Raw genomic sequence first — 24084 nt, 5'->3', positions numbered from 1 at the left:
CCCTAAAAAATATGAAACCATATTGGGTATACTAAGGAAATTAATATAGATCTTTTAACTTAGTCTACTCACTATACCTACTCCATTAACTAAGTTGCTAAAGACTAAACATCTAAATTTAGTATTCACTAAAAATAAAACAAGAAAAAACTACTAACCTCAAAATCTAAAGCTCCACCTACGTGCCAAGTAGCATTCAGTCTGTTGATATCTCCATCACAGACATATTCTCGGAGGGCCATATTTCGTGAAAGAATTCAACCTTAACCGTTTAGAAGGTCACAAAGTTTAAAAAATGATGGTTATGCACAACAATCTCAAATGTTGTGACCTTATATATGCATCCGAGTGTATCTCGGATGCTGAGACTCCAATTGCGGTTCTTGTATATATCTCGGGTACTGAGACTCCATTCTGATTTTTCGCATATCTCAGGTGCTCAGTACCCGATCTCTCCTCTAACACATATCCTAGGTGCACCCAGGATATGTTTCGGCGTCGTTCGATCACAGTACGGGATCTCAAACACCGAGATATATTCAATTTTGGGTTAACCTTTCAACATCCAAAATGTGTCATATAATGCATTTTTGTAAATACTTCACCATTTATATATTTTAGTAATTTATATATTTATTTAATTTAAATTTAAAAAAGCCCTATTTATTTCTTCAATTTATTTGTTGTTAGTGGCTTTTATAGATAAAGTAAACAATATAAACAGTAACATATATGATTGGTTAGTTAAAATTTTCTTTGAAAAAAGAAGAGTAAACAATATAGGCAGCAACATATATCATTGGTTAGTTGGAATTTCTTTGGAAAAAGAAGAATAAACAACATTTCATTAATTGATTTCTAAAAGTTAATACAATTTCGCTAGGTAACATAAAAATCTAATAAAATGTACCAACACATTTATCTACAATACAAAGAAATATCTATCTAATAAAAAGAAACATTCATCAAACGTAAAGAAACATTTGTAAAATTTAAACTAAGAAACATCTATGTACAACAAAAAAATATCCACCTATAGATTCCAGACAAGATTTCTATTTCACATCACCAAAATCCTATATTTCATAACGTATATAATTGTCCTTAAGAAATTGAAAGTTGGAGNNNNTGAATATCCTAATAATAATACCCTCTCAAAATATTATTAAACTCTTTAATTATAATCATATATAAATTTTGGAATTATTAAGATCAATGGCAAAGTTAACCACAGATCTAAGATCATCCCAATTCTCATTTGCAAACAAGTAATATTCTGCATGGTGCTGATTCTATGATTAGTTGGAATCCTTTTAAATATTCTGCATAATATCCATATTTACTGTAAAATCCGCCTAAATAAAGAACATATAAGTGGTTGCTAAAAAATTTTACTAATAACAAAATTTTGTATTCATGTTAAATTTTTGTAAATATAATCTACAATATAAAAAAACATCCATCTAATAAACATCCACATAAGAGCAAAAAAATATCCATAATCTTATTATAATCATAGTATAATTCACAATTTAATCTTGTAGGGGCACATATAAGTAGACATTAAACTTCACAAGAATAGAAAATAATTCTGCAACTAAGTTCATCATGCTGTAAAAGTCAATCATATATCATTCTACAACAATCTTTTTTTTTCAATAGCTCAAAAATTGTATAAGTCACATGCAAATTATAAACATAAAAGAGAAACAGTGCAAATCAATAACAGAAAAACTAATGGGGCAAATAAAAAAAACCCAACCTTTTCAAACTCATCTCATTCCCAAGATTATCAAAAAGCAACACCAATAATCAAAAGTAAACCTTTTCCTTTCCCTGGACTTGAATATATTCTTTAACAGGAAAGATTTGCACAAAATATCCATCTTTATGAAGAATTCGAACGTGAAGCAGCAAAACACAAAAGATTTACAAGAACAAAAAACAGAAGGAAAACCACCCTCATCATTACTAAAACTTGCAACAAAATTCTATAGAAATTGAAATTTCTTTGTCCACAAAGCCAAAAGGTCTTAGTGGTGGGTTCCTCCATCACTCATTGAGTTTCCTTCCTCAATTCCATCTACATAATCTGCATAATATTGGTTGTTTTCTACTTTTGTTTCACTATCTTGATTATTTAAAAAGGGAAAAGAAAAAAAATAATTATTTAAAACAAATGATCAAAAAATCCATTCTACTAGTTCTAGATGGAAGTAAAGATCTTAATCATTCACAAAAACTTGCAAAGGGAGGAGGGTTGCGGCAGTGATCTGTGTATTGTTAGGGGAGGAGGGGCTTCGGCGGTATTATGCGAATTGCGAGGAGAATGGTTACGGCGGTGGTGACGGTGCTGCGAATCGCGACGAGAACGGTGATGCAGTGGTGGCAGGGCTACGAATCGCGACGAGGAGGGTGCTGTGGTGGTCCGCGATGGCTTGACGTCTTCCTCCGCTTGCGATGCATGCTTGGATGCAGTTGGAGATGCGGATGGCGGTACACACTGCGACGTGGCTGGTCTTCGCGCAGACACGATGGTGCCGATAGCAACCAGATGGACGACGACGGCGTCCACAGCTCGAGGGATGACAACAGAGATAAATGTGGAGGTCACCTTGCTTTTCTCATCTTTTCAGTCCCATTCTTCTCTTCGTTTCTTGTTTTTCCAACTGAACTGAACGAAACTAGTGTGCTAAGCTTGCTTTGGATATTTATTATCTACAGGTTGCTAGATTCACTAAACTTCATCCTAATCATGCCTCTCACCGTTACTGCAACTTATCCCATTTCAACCCCTCACAATCACAGGTACTCTTCTCGCTCATCAACAATTTGTTCCCTAACTCTTAAATACTTGTACAAAATAATGCATTTTTCGTAGGCTATTTCTAATCCCCCTCCCCAACAAAAACCTACACATACAGATGCACCAAATCATTATATTGGCCACAACATTTTTAAGAAGGATAAGAACAAGTATCTTCTCTCTACTATAAGTATCTATCATCATGCCCAGTCAAGTTCGTCTTTTTCGTTTCTCGAATTGCTTGTTTAAATACCAAATAATGCGATGCGACACAGCTTCTTGATCTGAACGACACGAAGGAAGCGACTTATGGTGCCCTTAATACATGGCTTGCGTGGGAGTAGAACTTCCCTATTGCCTCTTTGAAACTCATATTGAACGCTCTCAAGAAGCAACAGAAATGACATAGGATTGTTCAGGTATCCTATTAGGCGATCACTGGTTGCTTTCTTTCTCATCTCTGTTAACTTCAACTAGATAGATAGGGGAATCTAGGAATTTCAATATTCCAAAATGACTAGCTATTCTTTTTATTTATTAAAGTTCCTCATACTTTAGATTTATATGTAAAAGCTTATCAATCTTGTAGTGTTCCTTCTTTTGCTTATTAAATTACATGATATCATGATTTGTTGCCAGTTTTGAGCAACTAAGATATTCGTAATTAAATGGAATTTAGCTTAACCTCACTTTTATTTAATAAATTACTCGGTTTCTTTAGGTGATTAAATGGATGATGAGCAAGGGGCAGGGGAACACAATGGAAACATATGGTCAATTGATTCGAGCTTTAGATATGGACCATAGAGTGGAAGAAGCGCACAAATTCTGGCAGACCAAAATTGCCACTAATTTGCATTCAGTTCCCTGGCAGTTGTGTCATCTCATGATAGCTGTATATTATCGAAACAAAATGCTGGATGATCTTGTTCAGGTATATTTTCCAAACTAACCATATACTATAGTTTTATTGTCTTCTACTGATGCTCATTTGATCGTTATGGACAATTTGCACAAATATTCGATTACAATGTGTTGATCAAAAATATTTTATTTTGAGAAATACCGAGCTCAAAATGTAATGGATTTCTATTTCGAAGAATGAAGGTTGTATCGTGAAAGATTTGTTGAGGAACGAGAAATAGGATCCAGTCGATGTACTCAATCGAGGAATGAAGGTTATTTGAAGTTATTTTTTGCGGTTACACACGATTGTATAGAAAGAGCGGGAACGATTACTCGAAGACTAGTACGCATGGAAGTTATTCTTGAATCTGATTAGTCAAAGACTTTTATAAATAGATAAAAGATTGATGAAGAAAAGGTTAGAACTTTGCTTTAGAAAATACTCAAGTACACTCATATCCTTACAACTTTCTGAGTCTGCGTTCGAGTTACTTTTCGTAGGGTTCCTTCCACATCTTTAAATTCCATTTATGTTTCTTGTAATCTTTATTTTTTCTGCAAATTTACTTTTCAACCAAACTTTTATCTTTCTTGTTTAATTTTAAGTTTCAGTATCTTACTTTCAACTTCAAAAGTCCTGTAATCTAATCGAAGGCATTTTACCGTTTCATTTAAATTCAATTCAATTCATTTCAATTCCAGTCAATTTATTTTCAAAGTTTATTTTGTTTATCTTTCCTATTTCTTTTATTTTTTTCGATCGAAAGAACCTTTGATGCACTTTAGAAAACTAGTACTCACAGAGGAGTATGTTTCGCTCCCAGACTATTAGATATCGGATCACCCTCAATTTGCTAAAAATTGATAAAATAAATTGGCACGCACGGTGGGACAGTTTGAAAGGTTAAGTGTGTCAAATGATTGTGTGTTGCCATAGTGTATGCAATTAAGAAGTGGAAGAATTGTACACATGGCAGACAAAGTTTTGAATGTGAATGGTGGTTCATCTGCAAGTGACAGTGTGCCTGTAGTTGCACAATCCTCGGTGGATGTGACTTCACGTCCGAAAGGAAGTGTGTTGAACAAAAGTGTGGTGGTTACTATTTCTCAAACAAGGAATAATGGGCGTAGTATCCTCCCACGTGGTAATACATCATAAACTCAACCCCCAGTGACCGTCGGTTGGCCACCTTATGGCCTTCCTCCAGGTTACACACCGCCAATAGGTAGTTTTTTTTCCTCTAATTTGATTTGGAAGTACAATCAGGGAAAATAATGTTCAGCCATTGCAACAACATCCTGAGTATTCTCGAGATTATTATGTGGGTTCTACATCGAATGCTTCTAATTCGATGGCAGCTTTTCGACAAAACGTCGATGAAAGTCATCATGATTTGGTTAACTTGTTAACCCAACAAATTACTACAATTTTGAACCCTATGATGACAGATCATGAGACCAAGTTTAGACGTCTTGCTAAGAAAGTAGAGCAAATCGCTCGAATTGTTGATTATGATGAGGGTGATAGGCAAATTATGGAAGGAAACTATGGAGGCATTGAAAATTTGGTTAAAAATGAAAATGATGATGCACTCCTAGGCAGAGAAAATTCTCGAACGGTTCGTCGTGGCCAAAATGCTGATGATATTTTGGCTCAATTGAGAGTCAATCAAGGTGGTGAACGTTATCAAATCACGAGAATTGTTGAGGATGTGCTCAAAAGGGTTGGATTCAATGTGGGTTTTATGAGTCGACCTTATTTCATCTCTGCTTTTCCAGCTGTTGTTCAAATGGCAGAGGTGCCTTGGAGAGTAAAAAATCCTAAAATAGTTATAAAATTTGCTGGAGAGGTTGGTGAATTGACTATTGTTATTGCTCGATATTTGGTTGAGATAGGCAATTTGGCCAATGATGAGAATTTAAAAATGAAATTTTTCCTTGTTCATTGACGAAGAATGCATTTACTTGATTTTCAAATCTTAAGCCTAATTCGATGGTGACTTGGGCACAGTTGGAGAGTGCTTTCCACTCACAATTTTATAGAGGGGAGTTGAACATAACAGTTACCGACCTGGTGGCTTTAAAAAGTGATTTAGGGTTTAGGGTTTAGGGTTTAGGGTTTAGGTTGGTGAATTGACTATTGTTATTGCTCGATATTTGGTTGAGATAGGCAATTTGGCCAATGATGAGAATTTAAAAATGAAATTTTTCCTTGTTCATTGACGAAGAATGCATTTACTTGATTTTCAAATCTTAAGCCTAATTCGATGGTGACTTGGGCACAGTTGGAGAGTGCTTTCCACTCACAATTTTATAGAGGGGAGTTGAACATAACAGTTACCGACCTGGTGGCTTTAAAAAGTGATAATGGAGAAACAATTGACGATTATATGATCCATTTCAAAAATGCTCGGAGTCGATGTTATGTATCTCTCCCAAAGAGTGAGGTGGTAAAAATAGCAATTATGGGGCTAGGTTTTTACATGCATCGAAAGTTGCTTCATGTTCATATACCTGATTTGGCCCATTTGGCTGAAAGGCTGCGCTAGGTTGAAATTCTCCAAAAAGAAAAAGAGAAGTATAAAAATGAGAGAAAACTGAAAAATAAATCTTTTTCTCAAAAGGAGAAAGTATCATATGTTGCAATGAATTCTTCGAGTGAAGAATCTGATTTTGAAACAGAGGTTGATTTGGCTAAATTAAAGAAATGGTCATCTTATGTTTGTTCTTTACTTAAGAAAATCTCGAATGTTGATAAATTAAGTGATTCGAAACATAAGAGTGAGAAAAAATATAGTTTTGATATTTCGAAATCTGATCAAATATTTGATGTGTTGCTTAAAGATAAACAATTAATCTTGCTAGAGGATAAGACACTGATTTCCATAAAAGATTTAAAGGGAAAATCCTATTGTAAGTTTCATCAAGCAACTAGCCATTCGACTAATAATTGTATCCATTTCAAGGACTTGATACAAGAAGCAATCATGGAAGGGAGGTTAAAATTTGATGATGGTAAGAAAGAAATGAAGGTTGATTTCGATCCATTCGATGCTGGAGCTAGTTTTGCAGAACCATGTTTCAGTGTTAATATGGTTGGCTTCTCTTATGACTTCGATACTGCTCTAGGAGACTTCGAGACCAATGTTTGAGCGGTATATCCCAGAGTTGGTGATGGGATCTTGGAGTTTTTTAATGCAACAAAAGTTGAAAGATCGGGATGTATCTCTGTGTCCTTGATGTAATGCAGTTTTTGATGCTGAAGCTGCAGCAATTTTTGAGAAAGAAAGAATGAAGAAAGATTTTGCTCATAAAAAAGAACAAGTTCGACAGAGGCAACCAACTCGAAGAATGGAGGGACAGAGTTCTGGTGTCCCTCAAAGGAATCTTTCTTCCTCACTGAGATGTTCGCAGGCTTTAGGTGCACAATGGATACAAAATTGCCAAGAATTTCGTAATAGAGATGCTCAATACAGGCGTAACCCACAATGGGGCCATCAAGGTTTCCATCGTGGCCGTTATCCTTATTTTTGGGGTCGAGCCAGGGGAAGCCAAAGAGGAAGAGGTGCACGTCAGATACCAAGGCCATCTTTGAATGATAAAGCCAAATGGACAACCCCTTCTATTCATTCTCGAGTGGTATTCCCAGCTGATCGGGAAACGGTCCGGAAAGAGATTCCATCTCCTACTAAATTTGAAAAAGGGAAGAAATATTTCAAGGAATGTAATGATGAGATGGTAAGTACCATTTCGATTATTCCTATTGAGTACCTCGGAGAGTATGAAGGAAATCCACATGAGGATTATGATGTAAAAGACGAGGAAGTATTCTCATTCATTTGAACTGAGGATGAAGTGGGTTACTTCCAAAGGCCTACTAAGAAACAGAAGTCCCATCTTCGCGCACTGCATATTATAGCCTATATGAGTAGGATTAGTGTGAACAAAGTTCTAACCGATGGGGGTGCAACAATCAGTTTGTTGCCAGAGAGAATGCTAATGAAAGTGGGGAAGCATCCTAGTGGTCTGATTCCCACTAATATTTCTGTAACTGATCACAGTGGAGTATCTACTCCTGCAAAAGGATTGGTAACTCTTGGTATGCAAGTTGGATCTTCTGATCGAAATAATGTCTTCGTGGTCATATCTTCGAAGGCCAGTTACAATGTGTTATTGGGATGCGATTGGATTCATGGTGTTGGGGCTGTACCTTTGACTGTGTATCGAAGTGTCCTTTTGTGGAGAGATGAAGGAAAACATGAAATGATCAAGGCAGATTTGAATTTATATGTTGAACAGCTGCATGCCGATTTCAGAGTGTATAATGGTAAGCTGAAGCCTTTAAATGTCGACAGGGTGCTCAACTCCTTCAACTGCGAAGATTGTTTCTTGACTTCAAAAGGTTTAAACGTGAAACTCTGTAATCCAGAGCTTGAGGCCCCTCCAACTGGTTGGGAGTGATAGTTTGCATAGGTGGTGGTTCGAAGACATCTCTCCATGGCTACTGAACAAGATGTCTCGAATTACCTAGTAACTTTAAATAATTATATAGGTAATTTCCATTCTGTTGAAAATAAAGATGATTCCACATATGAAGTCGAATCATGTAGGAATTTCAATTTAGATATTTCAGTAAGTAGGACAGATTCGATTCCTTTAATCGAATTTAGGCATGGTTTGGGTTCTTATTATTTTTCTGTTTCTCGTAATGTTATCAGTCAGGCTTCTATTGATATAGCTAAAGCTCATTGTACTGAAAATGATTCAATTGATGATCTGGTTGATAATAAAGTTTGTTTCATTTTAAATGAGCCTATTGATTTATCTTTTGATTGCATTTATGATTTGGAGCCTTTGGGTTTCAAGAAATATTTAGTAAATGATGATGACGTGATGAGAGATTTCGAGTCACAAGATCCTCTCAAAGAAGTTAATTTGGAAACTAATGATGATGTTCTAATTACTTATGTTTGTAAGAATCTTGATGAGCCGTTTCAAACAAAGTTGTTGAGTCTTTTACTTGAATACAAAGACTATTTTGCTTAGGATTATCCTAAGATGCCGGGTCTCAATCGCTCCCTTGTGAAACATCGATTAGCATTGAAACCATTTGCTAGGCTAGTAAAGTAAACACCATGACGTTTTGTTCCTGAGATCAATCAGAAAATTAAAGAAGAGATTGAACGATTGATTAAAGCAAAATTTATTCGAACCGCTAGTAATAAAAAAGAATGGAAAGCTGTGAGTATGTATTAATTCTCGAGATTTAAACAATGCTACTAAAAAAGATGAATGCTTTATGCCCATAGCAGATATGTTGATCGATTCTACAGCAGGCAATGAAATCTTAAGTTTTATGGACGGTTATTCGGGATATAACCAAATCTTTATCATTGAAGACGATGTATCAAAAACTGCCTTTCGATGTCGTGGGCACTAGGGACATATGAATGGATAGTAACTCCTTTTGGTTTAAAAAATGCTGGTGGAACATACCAACGCGCCATGAATACCATATTTCATGAATTTATCGGGTTGTTCATGGAAGTTTATATTGATGATGTTATAGTCAAATCGAATTCGATAAACCAACATCTCAATCATTTAAGGCAGGCATTTAATACAATGCGTAAAAAAGGGTTAAAGATTAATCCTTTGAAGTGTGCATTTGGTGTGTTTGAAAGAAATTTCTTGGGATTTATTGTTCATAAGAAAGGAATTGCTATTGATCAAAATAAAGCTAAAGCAATTCTAGATTTGCCTCCTCCTAAGTCAAAAAAGGAAGTACAATCTTACCTTCGGAACGTTAATTACCTTCGACAATTCATATCGAACCTTTCTGGCCAAACTCAAATCTTTGCATCTTTAGTTAAGCTTAATGATGAATCACAATATGAATGGACAGAAGAACATCAAAAAGCGTTTGAATAAGTCAAAGCTTACTTGTCTAAAGCACCAGTGATGGCGACGGTCCATTCCTATGAGCCTTTGAAATTGTATATTGCAACATCTATGAATACTATTGGATGCATGTTAGCTTAGGATGATGAAGAAGGACATGAGAGAGCCATTTATTATCTAAGTAGAGTGCTAACCGATATCGAGACAAGATATTCTCCTATCGAAAAGTTGTGTTTGTCTTTGTACTATGCTTGTACAAATTTGAAATGTTATATGGTTGCAAAAACTGTGAAAGTAATTGCACAGACAGATTTGATAAAAATACATGTTATCTTATCATATGTTAAGAGGTCGGTTAGGGAATTGGATGCTTGCCTTAACGGAACAATCTCAATGACCAAGGGGCAAATATAGTTGATATAGTTTTCGATTATTGAAAAATGTATTTTGACGGTTCGAAACACAAATATGGTGCTGGAGTTGGGATTTTGATCATTTCTCCGGAAGGCGCTCCATTAGAAAATTTTTTTTTGAGTTAAAATACCGTTGTTTGAATAATGTCGCTGGGTATGAAGCCTTGATATTAGGATTGGAAATTTTGATTGGTAAAGGGGCATTAGATGTTCAAATCCTTGGGGATTCTCAATTGGTATTGAAACAGTTATCGAAAGTGTTTAAGTGTAATAACGAGTAGTTACAAAAGTATTTATCGTTAGCATGGGTGTTGTTAGTGTCTTTTCGAATAGTATCTTTGGTTCATATTCCAAGGATTCATAATGAGATTACTAATGAGTTGGCCCAAATTGCATCGAGATATAGAATACTCCCTGAAACTTTGGAGAAATTGGTACCTATTGAAGAAAGAGAGGCTTTGATTCTGGATGAATGGGATGATGATGATTGGAGAAAAATAATTGCAGAATATTTAAAAAATCAGAATATTCAGGTGGATCGAAAAGTTAAGTTAAAAGCAATGAATTTTATATTGATGGCTGATGAATTGTACAAAAAAGGCGTCGATGGTAGCCTTTTCAGGTGTTTGGGTCAATCGTATAAAGATATTGCCCTTGGAAAAGTTCATAAAGGTATATGTAGTGCTCATCAAGCCGGAATGAAAATGAAATGGGTACTTCGAAGAGATCGAGTGTATTGGCCTTCTATGATTAAAGACTGCATCGATTATGCAAAAGCATGTCAGGAGTGTCGACGACACGGAGTGATACAATAGATTCCAGCCTCCGAATTACATTCAATTATTAAACCATGGTCATTTCGAGGATGGGCTTTGGATTTGATTGGAATAATACACTCACCTTCATCGAAGAATCATAAATTTATCCTAGTGGCAATCGATTATTTTACAAAGTGGGTTGATGCCGTTCCTTTAATAGAGGCCGGTCAAAATGAAATTATTGACTTCATAGAGGAATATATAATTCATTGATTTGGGATTCCTCAAACTTTGAGTACTGATCAGGGGACTATGTTTACTGGTTAACGCATTAAAAATTTTGCAGCCTCGAGGAACATTACTATGGTACCTTCGACTCCATATTATGCACAAGCAAATGGTCAAGTTGAGGCAACAAATAAAATTTTGATCAATTTGATTAAGAAACAAATCAGTCGTAAACCTCAAACTTGGCATGAGACTTTAAGCCAAGTGTTGTAGACTTATCGAAATTCACCTAGAGGATCAACAAATACATCTTCTTATAAATTGGTGTATGGCCATGATACGGTGCTGCCATTAGAAATTAATCTTAATACTTTAAGAGTGATGAAGCAAGATGATTTACCGATTGAAGATTATTAGAACGCAATGGATGATGAATTGAATGATTTAGATAAGGAATTCATTTTAGCACTCGAAAATTTAATTCATCAAAAGAATAGTATTGCTCGGAGTTATAACCGTCAAATGAAAGGGAAGTGCTTTAGCGTGGGAGAGTTGGATTTAAAAGTTATTTTACCAACGGAAAAGAAATCGAAAATTTTTGGTAAATTATCCCATAATTGGCAAGGACCTTTTCAGGTAATCGATTTGTATTCTGGGAACGCATATCTCATTAAAGATATTGATTCTGGCAATATAGTCAAGTCGATAAATGGAAAGTACTTGAAGCAATATCGATATATAGAAAGTAGTGTTTGAATAAAAAGAGTGAAAATGAAATAAAAAAGGGATTTCAGAGCAAACAATACATAAGATTTTGGGCAAGTGAGGGGCTAAAAGTTCCTCGAGTTCCATACGAAGTTGAGCTCTATCGCTGTTGTGGGTGTAACAATCTGAATTTTTGTAAAATTAAATAATGAATTATTTATGATTTATTATATTTGTTGAAGATTTTATTTTAAGAAAATTATTTTACTAATGATTAAGTTGATTTTATAAATATTTAGAATTTAAGTTAATTAATATTCTTGTAAAATTTTATTGAAATTGGTTATTTTATATAATTTGAAATTAAGTTTTGGTAATAAAAAAATAATGAAGAGTTAAATGATTTAATTTAGATAATTCACATTTTGGGTTTAAATTATATTTTATAAAGTATAATTAACCTGTTCATTTTATAATTTAAATTAAAAATAATTGTTTTTACTCAGTAATATGTTGATGAATAGTATTCTTAAATAGAGGTAAATACTAAATCGGTACCTGAAAGATTTTGACGCTGACAAAATGGTATCTGATCTTTGTTATTGACAAAATGATCTCTAAAAGATTTTAAAATTTGACAAAAGTGACTAACTTTCAATTGAGTGACTTGGAGTTAAAGCTGAAAGGTGACGTATCAATTAACAATTTTTATAATTACAAAATTTACCACTTTTAACTTTTATAATTTTAAAAATACCCCAATTTTAATTTTAAAAAACCCTAATCCCTTTTCTCTGAAACTCTCATCTCTTGTTCTAAATCATCATCATTTTCAAAAAATCCTAATATCTTTTTTTCTTCTCCTTTTTATTGGAGAGACCTCAAGTAAGGCAGCTAAGAAGGATACATCAAATATTTTAGGCAAGATGCCTATGAAAATTGAGAGTGGGGGCAAGTTGACAGTAAAAATCTTATTTCTTTTGGGGCGGATCAAGAGATTGAACGTGAGTTGAACCACGCTATCAAGGCGTCAGTTTCCTTGTATGATAATGGTAATGAAAATGCGAACATTCTGAGTGAAAAATTGTTAGGGTTTTGTTAGTTTTTCTGCTATTATTTTTGCTAAAAATCTCTTACTGGACATATGTGAAACTGTCTTGATTGAAAAAGAAGAAGAAGAAGAAGAAGAAGAAAAAGAAGAAGAAGAAGCGTTAAAGTGTTGGGGCTGAGTCTGAGAGAGATGCCACTTTTTGGACGGCGTTCTCTTCAGCCTTGGAAGTGGCGAAGCTGCTGCTGCTGTTGTTGTTTCTATAACCACCCATCATGAGCTCAACAGCCATAGTAGCATCACAACCACTGGGTCAAGAAAAAAAGAGAAATGAAAAAGGGGTTGAGTCTCAAATAAGCATCTTGGGTTAGAAGAGAGAGGAGAAGGGGGAAGGAGGAGGGCGGCGCTGTTGTAATAAGCCAGAGCCGGAGGTTGGTCAGAGGAAGAAGGAGAAGGAAGGTAGAGGCGGCGATGAACGAAAATGAAAATGATTTTATTGGGGAAGAAGAAGAAAATTGGAGGAGGATGCTGAGGAAGAGGAAGAGACGAGTGTTCCATAAGAAAGGGGATTAGGGTTTTAAAAAATTGAAATTGGGGTGTTTTTAAAATTATAAAAGTTAAAAGTGATAAATTTTGTAATTATGAAAATGGTCAACTGACACGTCATCCTTAAACTTTAACTTTAGGTAACTCAATTGAAGGTTAATCACTTTTGTCAAATTTTAAAATCCTTCGGGGATTATTTTGTCAATAACAAAGATCAGTTACCATTTTATCAGCGTCAGAATTTTTCGGAAACCGATTTGGTATTTACCTCTTCTTAAATATTTTTAAATGGAGTACATTTGATTTTAAAATTATTATTTTACTCACCAATTTTATCAAAATATCTATTTTATCCATATTCTTTTATAAAAACCTAACCCTAACCCTAAATTCCCAAATCAAACTCACAAACCCTAATTCCTAAATTGAGAAACCCTAACCCTAATTCCTTATCCTAGCCACCCACACCAACAAAAGAGGGAAAGAAACGCAGAACAGAGAGGGAAAGAAAAGAGTGAGGGCCACGACGGGGGAAGAGGGAAAAAGAGAGGGAGAGCCGCGCTAGGATAAGAGAAGAGAGAAAGGGGGGTTGTCCGCCATCGCTGCTATCGACCCACGCCTCATCGCTGCCGTCCATACTCGTTATCTCCCCTAGAGTCGTCGCCGTCGAGGGGCCAGCAGAGAGAGAGAGAACGAACGCAAGAGTCAGGGTCGCCATCGAGAAGAGGAGGAGCTGTGTTCCACGCCACCGTTGCCACTGATCCACGACCACCGATGTGAGGGTTCCATCGCCGTTGTTCCAGTGCCACTGTTCGTACCCTTAGTCACTGTCGCCGTTCTGCTCGGCGTCGCTAGCACTGAAGTTAGCCGCTACCACCGTCAAGCTTTGTTGGAGTTGGTGCTGCTTTTGGAGGGGAGGCTTACTCAGTTATACCTCTGTTCCTGGTTCTCGTAGCTGTCGGAGCCTCTACCGCTATCAGAGCCACTAGCATCACCATCTTTCTTGTCTTGGTCTCAATTCTGTAATTCCTGAATCTACCATGCTTTTACCTTTGTTTTATTCCAATTTTGTTTATCTCTACCAAGTTCTAATTTCATCAGTAAATATATCTCTATTTTAGTATTGCCGTTGTGTTTCTGCTTTTTCTGGCTGGTTCTCATGCCATTGCCGCTGTTGCTGTTAATTTGGAATAAGTGGGTTTGTCGTGTTTGATTTCTGAGTTCGGTTAATCGAGGTAGGGGTGCTTTCCTTAGACTCATTTTATTTTCGAGAATTGTTATAAATCGATCTTGATGCAAAAATATATTTTGGTGATTATAAGAGTCTTATGGATTGAACTGAGTTGCTCTGGATAATTGTGATTGTTTGACTAGTTGGGTTATTGACTGTTTGATAAAGTTGAATATTCTGAGTTATTGATTTTGTTAAATTGGCAGTTGCCGAATTGGTTTTCTTGAGATTTGGAAAGGTTTTGTTATTGAAAATGAATTGACTTTTGAAAAGATTTAATATTAAAATTTAGTTTAATTCTGAAAATAATTTGGTATTAGAAAAAAATTTATATTGAAATTTGGTTTAAATCAAATTTGAAAAGAATTTAATATTGGAAACAGTTTGATTACTAGAAATGATTTACTGTTTGGAAATGGTTGAGAAGGGTTTGAATAATGTTTGGATGGAACCCGAGAAGGGTGGCAGAATCCGAGTTTTAGAGGAGATGCTGCAAAAAATTTTATGAAAATCTGAAAGATTCGTTTTAATTGATTATTTAGAAAGATTTGGTTTTAAAGATTATATGTTTTAAGTTTGATTTATTTAGAAAAGAATGAATTATATTTTACGTTTAAATTATTGATGAACCAAATGGTAGGTGTGATAATGAGGAATGATGAATTTGATATTTCAATGAGATATGAATTGATGATGAAAATAGACTAAAAGTAAATGAGACTTGCAAAATTGAGACTAATTGTTGACTCTCTGTCGCAAGATGTAATCGGACACTTTAACTCCCTGGGTTCCCCCATGGGAATGTATATATATATTAAGCTTGGGATTTTTCTCATGGAATATTATATTTGAGTTTGGAGTTTGATTCCATGGAATATTATATTATTGAGCTTGGAGTTTGACTCCATGGATATTATTTTTGAGTTTGGGGATGCGCGCACAGAGGGATTGTCCAATGGTTAGCTACTAGGACATGTTGGGTTGGCTGTATAACCGACAAATGAGCTCATTAGCCATAAGACAGGCATACATCATATGCATTTGTATGTTTTGTTTAGGTGTGCATTGTTTTGGTTTGCCTATCTGTTTAACTATGCTTATCTGCTATTTGACCTACTTCCTGTATTAGCATCCTATCTATGTTTTTCTTGTTTGTATTGTATGTGTGTGCAACTGAGAGATCCCTCATGCTGGTGGTGGTGAAGCTGAGGGTTATTTTCCTGATGTGATGATTTGATTGCTGATTTGGTTGAGTTGCTTGAGGTGGGGGCTGTGATTGGTTTAGTAAAATATGAAAAATCAAGCTAGTTTAGCATAGACTTAATGAACCTATGCTTGGAGCAGGTTGGTCATTCATACAGTTTAGGAAACTAATTAAGATTTTTCTTATAAGAAAAGAAAGGTTTTAGATTTCTAAAAAAAATTAAATATTATTTCTTTAAAAAGGTTTTGGATGGTTAGTCGTTGGTTTTTAAAAGATTCATAGGACAAACAATAATCACTGCCTTGGAATTAATTCTTCTCTTTAAACGTATCTTCTTATAAAAATTCTTAAACCCTCTACTGAGAACTCTTTTGAGGACGAAGTTCTCACTCCCCTTCAGAATTTCTTTTCAGTGACAGGTTCATCAGGAAGTTTTGGCACGAAGCCATGATTGAACTACGGAGCTTTATGTATATATATGTTTTCATTCTCTATATTTGATTTAGTTTTAGATTTTATTTTACCCCTCGTCATTTGTCATTTTAAATTTTAGAGGGGCAGGACCTGTATATTAAGAAGTTTTGGATAAGTCTATGTATTTATTATTATGTGAATATGTATCTATGTGACTATGTGATTTTAAAGTAAAGAATTTTTGCTTTCATAATTAAAGATTTGGTTCATATTCGCGAAGGCTCAATATTAAATAAATATAGTATCAAATTAAAGAATTAGAGGTAAGTAACGCCTGAACTTTTAGTACGATCATGAGGTGTTAGAAGCAAGGATGTTATAGTGGGCATAATAAATTTCAACTTCGCCGTGTTCTTTGTTTTGCGCTCTGTCATATCTTCTTCTGATTTCTTCTTGTTTGTTTTCCACCTTGCAAAGGTCTATGAAAAGTTTGTGTTTCTTTTGCTGTGCCATAGCATAAGGCTCTGCTAACTCAGCTTTCCTTTGTTGAATTCTTGCAAGTTCTTTTTTGAGTTCTTCTCGATTGTCAAAATAAGTTTGGGTGCTGGCAGCTTGGGCAACCCTCAGATCGAATTCTTTGTATGATTTTTGTATTGACTGGTGGACAACACCAACTTTTTTAGGCTCCATTTCGATTTTGATCACTCTTTCTTTTGCTTTGTTTAATCTGTCTTGAGAGATGGAGAGATTTTTGGAAACCCTCATGAATATTCTCACTATCGAGGAGAATTGAGGTGGAACCTGGAATTAAAGGGAAGAACTTAGAATGTTAAATAAAAGGCTATTTAAATCGGATTGTGCAACCCACTCATTAACAGTATGGGTTAGTAGCCTAAGAACAGAGATTATTTGTTCGAGAGTGTAGAGATAAGATTTGCAGGGAGAGTTGGAGCTGCCAAATTCTCTTTGATCGGACTTGAAATAGGAATTTCTTCTTCTTGGGTGATTTTGGTCAAAACAACTACAAGTTTAGCCAATTTAGTATCTGGAAGATCAGATTTAGTGGCTGGAATTTCTTTAAAGTTTAGGGACTTGTGAAGAAGATGGTTTGGTTGGTTCTCTTGGACTTGAAGGATGTTGAGGAGAAGGTATGGCTTCTCTAGTTTCTCGAATAGGTGAGTTGAGGGTTTGTGAAATCGAGAAGTTGATAATAAGGTTAGCATTAATGGGAGAAGAAGGAGTGGAATTGTTCACAACTTGAGGAGATTTTTCTTGGCTCATATCCACCAGGTTTTGTTTTTCAATGATCAATGGTGGAATAATTTGGATAGGGTTGGCCATAATAATGATTGCTTGAACCAAGGAGTGAGGTTCTTGAGATCTTGATCCGTGTTGATGTCCTTTTTTTTATCGATTTGTGAAATCGGTGAGGAAGGAATGGATTGAGCATCCCTCCCAGCTTTTGTCATGATAGAAGTATTTGTAAGTAAAAGAATTCAAAATCGATTAGAACAAGTTTAAATTGGTGAATAGTTTTACCTGGGCAGATTTTCTAGGTTGGAGATGTGGGAATGAAGAAGTCTCTGAGAAGTCATCTGAATCAGAACTATCGGAGGATGAGAAAAAAATATTCGATTGGGATGGTTGTTAACTCTCATTAGAAGTGCTTTCACTTGATGATTGCTTCTGAATTAAAGATTGAACAATTGAATACAAAGTTTGTTAAGATATATATGATGATAAAAGTTTGATAGGAAGAGTCAACTAAGTGTTTACCTTTACAGGTTTGGAGGTTTTGGTCGAAGTTTTTTGAATCTTTTGTCGTGGTTGTTTGGGTTGTACAGAAGCTTTGATTTTCCTTTTCGGAGCTTTTTTGGGTGAGGCCTCAGCCACTTGGAGAGTTTTAATCGCAAATTCTTTGATTTTATCCAAGGTACGATTGTATCGAGAATAATAATTGTTCCACCACTCAATGAAAGATTTAGTGACGAAGGCACTACAAACATAAGACAAATGAGAATAGTTGCCTCGATGTGTATGGTTGACATCGAGACATTTTTTGATATCTTTCCTCGATTTGAATTCGAAATGACAAAGAGCACTGTCTTTCCGAGGAACAGGTGATGCAAGAGCTTGGGAGAAACCCATTTGTCTTGCGACATAACGAGGAGCATGGAGGGTTACTTTAAATTGCTCTTTCTTGTATTGAGATATTCCTATTGGAAATACCTGAATAGCAAGGAAATTTGCTCAAGTCGCATTGGCTACATCGTTGTCTTCATCGTTAGTAGGAAAAAGGAGACGTTCGAACCAAGCCAGTTTACAACCTCAACGTAAGAAGGGGTTAAATGTCAGTTCTTCATTCTGAAAGCTTTTGCATGAATGGAGTAGTGAGAATACAACCCAAAAAAAGGTCTTTGGTCGAAGTGGCATCCTTAAAGTTTGGCTGAAATGGGACTAATCAAAAGTCTTTGATGTGCTATTTTTTCGAAGTGTTGCCCCCATCTTGTTTTATAAATTTTTCAAAAACGGCATTTAGCCAGATTTGTAAAAGCCAGAGGGGATCACCTAGACTGATCGAAGATCTATTTCGGAGATAGTCAACCAAGTGCCCCAGTTCATCAAACAAATTTTCCAAAACTAACTTGGCCAAGTTAAATTTGTGATCTTCATCGAGTAAGGCAGCCAATGGGAGGAATAATTTTTGCATTTGAATACTCCTCGAACAAAAAATAATAGCATTTAACCAGTAGTATAAAAAAGCTACACTTTCCTCATCAGTCACAGGATCATTTCCATAACCCATGTGGTAATTAATAAAATCACTGTAAGAGTTCTTTTGAACTATCTTATAGGATTTAGTTGGTTTTGTGTAGAATGTTGCCTCGGGATAGTTTACCGGGAGACCAGTAATGGCGGCAACATCAAACAGTGTGGGCTCCACCATTCTACAAAGGAGGTGAAAATTGTTGGTGGTCTTGTTCCAGAAACACAGTGCAGTCCCAATCATCCAGCGATGTGTGGTGGGTGTGATGTGAGAGAGACGAAGAAGGTCATGGATGCCCTGTGCTCTCTAAACATTACCTTTTGCTGATTCAAGGTGTTGATACCAGGCAAGAAAGTTGGCATTTCGGGAAATGATTTTAAGGTTGTTTCTGAAGGATTTCTTGTGATCGATGAAGAGAGCAATGAAAAGGTCCTATTTGATGAGCAAATCTTCTTCTTTGGCATTTGGAAAGAAATGGACATTCTTTTTGGTGTGCTCCAGAGTCTGTAAGGGGCCAACAAAATAGCAAGTCTTATCTTCGGCAGTGAAAGAGATGAGAATCCTTTTGTCAGTAGACAAACTCTTGGGATCTTCAATGATAATATCATTGAATCGATTTAATATCTGCAAGTCAGGTTGTTCAAAGGCTTCGGTTGCGGTGTGTTTGCCTTTGTCTTTAGTAGATAAAGTTTTTGGAACAGAAGAAGAAGCCATTGATGGGAGTGTAAAAAAATTTCTAATGATTGATTTGATTATAAAGGGAGAATTTGCACAGAATAATTCAGAAACAGGTGGTAAAAAGTTTTTGAAAAGAAAGGTGACATTTAAGGAGATGAAAGGTTGACGTTGAGTAACGGTGAAATTTTATTAAGTGAAAATAAAGGAGGGGCATTGTTGTTTCGTATTTCGTTTTTCAAAATTTGAAATTAGAAACTTCTTTGAGAAGGTGAAGTGGGAGAGAGAAAAACGATGTGTAGTGGGGAACGTGCCGTAGTGGACACAAATAAATGAAAATTAGTAGGTTTCATTTAAAACGAATTTATTAATTATAGTGGCGAAGTTAAATTAGATAGGATTAAGTGTTTCATTCTTTAAAGATATTGAAAAAACACATTAATTCTAAGGGGCAGTTTATTGATCGAAAATATTTTGTTTCGAAACATACCAAATTCGAAATGTAATGGATTTCTATTTCAAAGAATGAAGGTTGTATTGAGAAAGATTAGTCGAAGAACGAAAAACAGGAGCCAGTCGATGTACTCAGTTGAGGAATGAAGGTTATTTGAAGCTGATTTTTTGCGGTTACACACGATTGTACAGAAAGAGCGGGAACGGTTACTCGAAAACTAATACGCATGGAAGTTACTCTTGAATCTGATTGGTCAAAGACTTTTATAAATAGATAAAAGATAGATGAAAAAAGGGTTGAAACTTTGCTTCAGAAAACACTCAAGCACACTCATATTCCTGCGACTTTCTAAGTTTACGTTCGAGTTACTTTTCTGTAGAGTTCCTTCCACATCTTTAAATTCCATTTATGTTTCTTGTAATCTTTATTTTATCTGCAAATTTACTTTTCAGGAAAACTTTTATCTTTCTTGTTTAATTTTAAGTTTCAGTATCTTACTTTCAAATTTAAAAGTCCTTTGATCTAATCGAAGGCATTTTATACCGTTTTATTTAAATTCAATGCAATTCATTTCAATTCCAGTCAATTTATTTTCAAAGGTTATTTTGTTTGATCGAAAGAACCTTTGATGCACTTTAAAAAACTGGTACTCACAAAGGAGTAGGTTTCAATTCTAAACCATTAGATATCGAACTACTCTCGATTTGCTAAAAATCGATAAAACACAGTGTCATTGGACCGTCATTGATATTTTATTTCGGATTGACGCATTAACATTTGCATTATAATTTTGTGTTCTTTCATCAAGAGTTTTTCAAGGGATTTGAAGTTTTTGATCGTAAACCTCGAGATAAAACCATTATTCAGAAAGTAGCAAATGTATACGAGATGTTGGACTTACATCAAAGAGAAAGAGAGGATACTGGAGAAATATAGCAGTCTCTACACAAAAGAAGGATCAATTAAGAAAGCTAGGAGGAACTCATATGAGAAAAATTGAAAAGGAAGTCTTATTTGTTGTCTTCGCACAACAGTATTTTTTGTAGTTGATTGGTTTTGAATTTGGACCGGTATGGCTCCAAAGTACAATAACTAAATTATTTAGAGCTAATACATCCATATATAACTGGAGTGTTAAATTTAGGGTTGACAAAAACCCTGTACTTGTTTCAACGAATTCAGTCGTGATTGAAGCACTGCCAAGTGCCAAAGCGAATTACCATCAACTGAAAAGAAAACATTTATAGAAACAAGTAATCTGAACATAATCAATTTTATTAGTGAATGAAACAACTATTTATTTTTTCGTGTATGACTAACTTATTACTTTCAAGTGCTAATTTACTCAACTTTGTTGTAATTGTATAACTCGGCATTGAGATCAGAGCAGATGGCAATATAGCTGAGCTTGAGACTTCTCAGTTGACTTGTCATTCAGTTCAAATACTTAGAAAAATCTCGTTGAGCTTCCAGAACCAATTCATCATCATCCCATTCGTCACGGTATGACTCAGGTCGCAGCCTCTTGTTCTTAGATGCAAACTTGTACATTTCCACCCTCCATTCTTCAATACCAGGAATCCCACACTGATCAGCAATCCAGTTATCGTAGTCCCACTGTCATCACCATATATAATCCCAAACACACAATATAAGTATTGTTGATATATATTCTTTCTGGTTCAGAATATTTTCGTTTCGATGTATTTAATCATTATCATTAAAATAGAACTGGATACGAGTGCAGCAGAAAGTAAAACAAACAACAGTTACTATGAATTGGGGAAGGGAGTATATGATTTTAGATAACCACAGTCATAAGACAAGCTAAAAAAGATTCATCACTTTTAAGTTTTAACTTTAGGAAGCACCTGGTAATTGGCCATATTATGAGTGTAACGCTTAGGAGTGCCAGAAGCTTCAAGTGAAGAGTAGAATGCTTCAGTATCTTGAGTCATTTCTTCTTTGGAAGGAAGTGCAAGGCGATTTGACAAAGCTCCTGCTATCCATTTGGTCTGCAGTTCGAACATGGGGAAGGGAACAACCTTCCAAGGCAACCCAACAAATGAAAGCCATGGGGCCAATGCCGGTGGAAAAACATGCTTGTACAATGGTCCTACACGGTTTTCATCTACACTCACTTCCCCGTTTGTTTCAAGGAATGGGAAATCATACTTGTACCTGATAAACGAACAAAAATAGTCATCAATCATCAACAATTATTCAGTTCTCTTCAATTGTATTTGTAGGGTCTTGAATAAAACTGAATGGAGTACGCTGAGAATACCCTGTGCAATGTACTATGATTTCCGCACCGACTGTGTCTCCATCTTTGAAAATCACACGGCCATCTTGATGAACACTGTCAATCTGCATACCAGCGCGTAAGATAAACCATTCAAGAGAAAAGTTGTCAAATAAAATGATGGATACTAGTAATCATAATAGCCATCCAATTCTCACCATGGATGATAAGTTTTACCATAGAATGAAGCCACATGTTATCATGGCCGGGTAGCTTGCCAATTGCATTTTCGTTGAGTGACCTATCTACAATGTGAACTTCTTTAGCAACGGTAGCGATGTCTCGAGAGATATCGACAGCACTTGCTGCACCACCTATTAGAACAATCACCTGCCCGAGTTGAAATGGAAAAACCAGATACGCTAAAAAATATCAAACGTAGAGCAACAACATATGATATTTTAATGGAGCTAGAGAGTATTAGCAGTATAATACAGGCCAAAAAATGCTTTTGCAGGCACATACTTGATCTTGAAAAGGCTCAGGTGTCCTATAATTGTGGCTGTGCATTTGCTTCCCTCGCCATGCAGTAATCCCTGCAAAGATTTTAAATTAAAACATGGAACGAAACAAAACACGAGCATAAATAATGAATTTCATCTCATTCTCTTGTTAATTATCAATTACTGGGATTGACGTTTCCGCCCTCAAGATTTTCGCGGTAGCTTGAATAGCTAAAGGAGATATAATTTTCCTTCACAAATTAACGTGTATGTATGAAATTTGTTTTTTCTTTAAAAAGAGTCCAAAAGAGGGGCAATCTAAGAATATTTTGTTTTTGGTAATGACCTGAACCGGAGCAATCTAATAACTATTTTGTCACAGTTTGGTTTTGGGCCAACTCTTGGAGTATAGCCCGTACTTTCCCAGGGCAGATTTGACATTAGCCATTACAAATCATGTAGGCCCTAGAAAAAGCATTATTATTTCGCGAATTCGAGAAAAGAAATAAATAATAATGTACCAAAGAAAAAAGAAATAATAGACAAATCCCTCCTAAGTTCTAAACTTGACACAAATCATAAATCAAGAAATAAAATTATTAAAATTTAAAATTGTTTTAAATAAATACTTTAATAATTATTGAAAAGTGAAAGGCGCATATAAAAACAAGGAAAGAAGGTGGGGACAGTAACTAAAAACAGAAAACAAACCAGGGATATTGTCAGCGATGCGAGGCTGAACGTAGTGGCCATTGCAAACAACAACGGCGTCGTAAATCTCATCCACACAATCGCAATCATCAGATCTCATTCTGTTGTGATTGGACGGCCTGGATCTCACCCTCCACTTCCCTTCCTCTCCCAACCCAGCGATCACCACCTCCGTCTGCAGCCTCACAACTTCTCCGATCCCGAAATCGGCAGCGAAATCCTGCAGGTACATCAGCACCTCCCTGTGACCCGGGAACCTTCTCGGGTCCCTGTCTTTCCCCTCTCTCCTCTCGAACGGGTAATCCCGAACCCCCATGCACTCCCGAGGCAGGTTCGTTCGGAGCGAATCGTACAGGCTCGAGTGCACCACCCTGCGCTTCGGGTCCACGCCTAGCGGGTCCGATTCGCTCTCCGGAGTGTACACCCAGGTCCCGCCAACTTGCTCGCCTCGCTCGAACACCACCACGTGGTGCCCTTCTCGTCGGAGCTCGCGAGCGGCAATTAGGCCGGCGGCACCAGCTCCGATGACTGCCACGTGGCGCGTCGTGAGAGACGACATGAGTGGGAGT

The 24084-nt window shown here is 36.0% G+C and overlaps 1 protein-coding gene and 1 pseudogene across 1 annotated transcript; one reads left to right on the top strand and one right to left on the bottom strand.

The window, feature by feature from the left end:
- LOC107640216 lies at positions 2312–21362 on the top strand (annotated as a pseudogene).
- LOC107643032 (flavin-containing monooxygenase FMO GS-OX-like 4) lies at positions 21221–24078 on the bottom strand. The gene is made up of 6 exons (XM_016346566.2): positions 23516–24078; positions 22827–22897; positions 22539–22691; positions 22344–22426; positions 21928–22237; positions 21221–21673 (listed from the first exon to the last, which is right to left on the bottom strand). Exons 1-6 carry the CDS (start codon positions 24072–24074, stop codon positions 21491–21493), a joined length of 1359 nt encoding a protein of 452 aa, XP_016202052.1. The 5' UTR covers positions 24075–24078; the 3' UTR covers positions 21221–21490.

This window comes from Arachis ipaensis, chromosome B05 (genome assembly GCF_000816755.2).
Source record: "Arachis ipaensis cultivar K30076 chromosome B05, Araip1.1, whole genome shotgun sequence".
NCBI classification, from domain to species: domain Eukaryota; kingdom Viridiplantae; phylum Streptophyta; class Magnoliopsida; order Fabales; family Fabaceae; genus Arachis; species Arachis ipaensis.
This window is presented reverse-complemented; position numbering and strand designations above follow the sequence as displayed.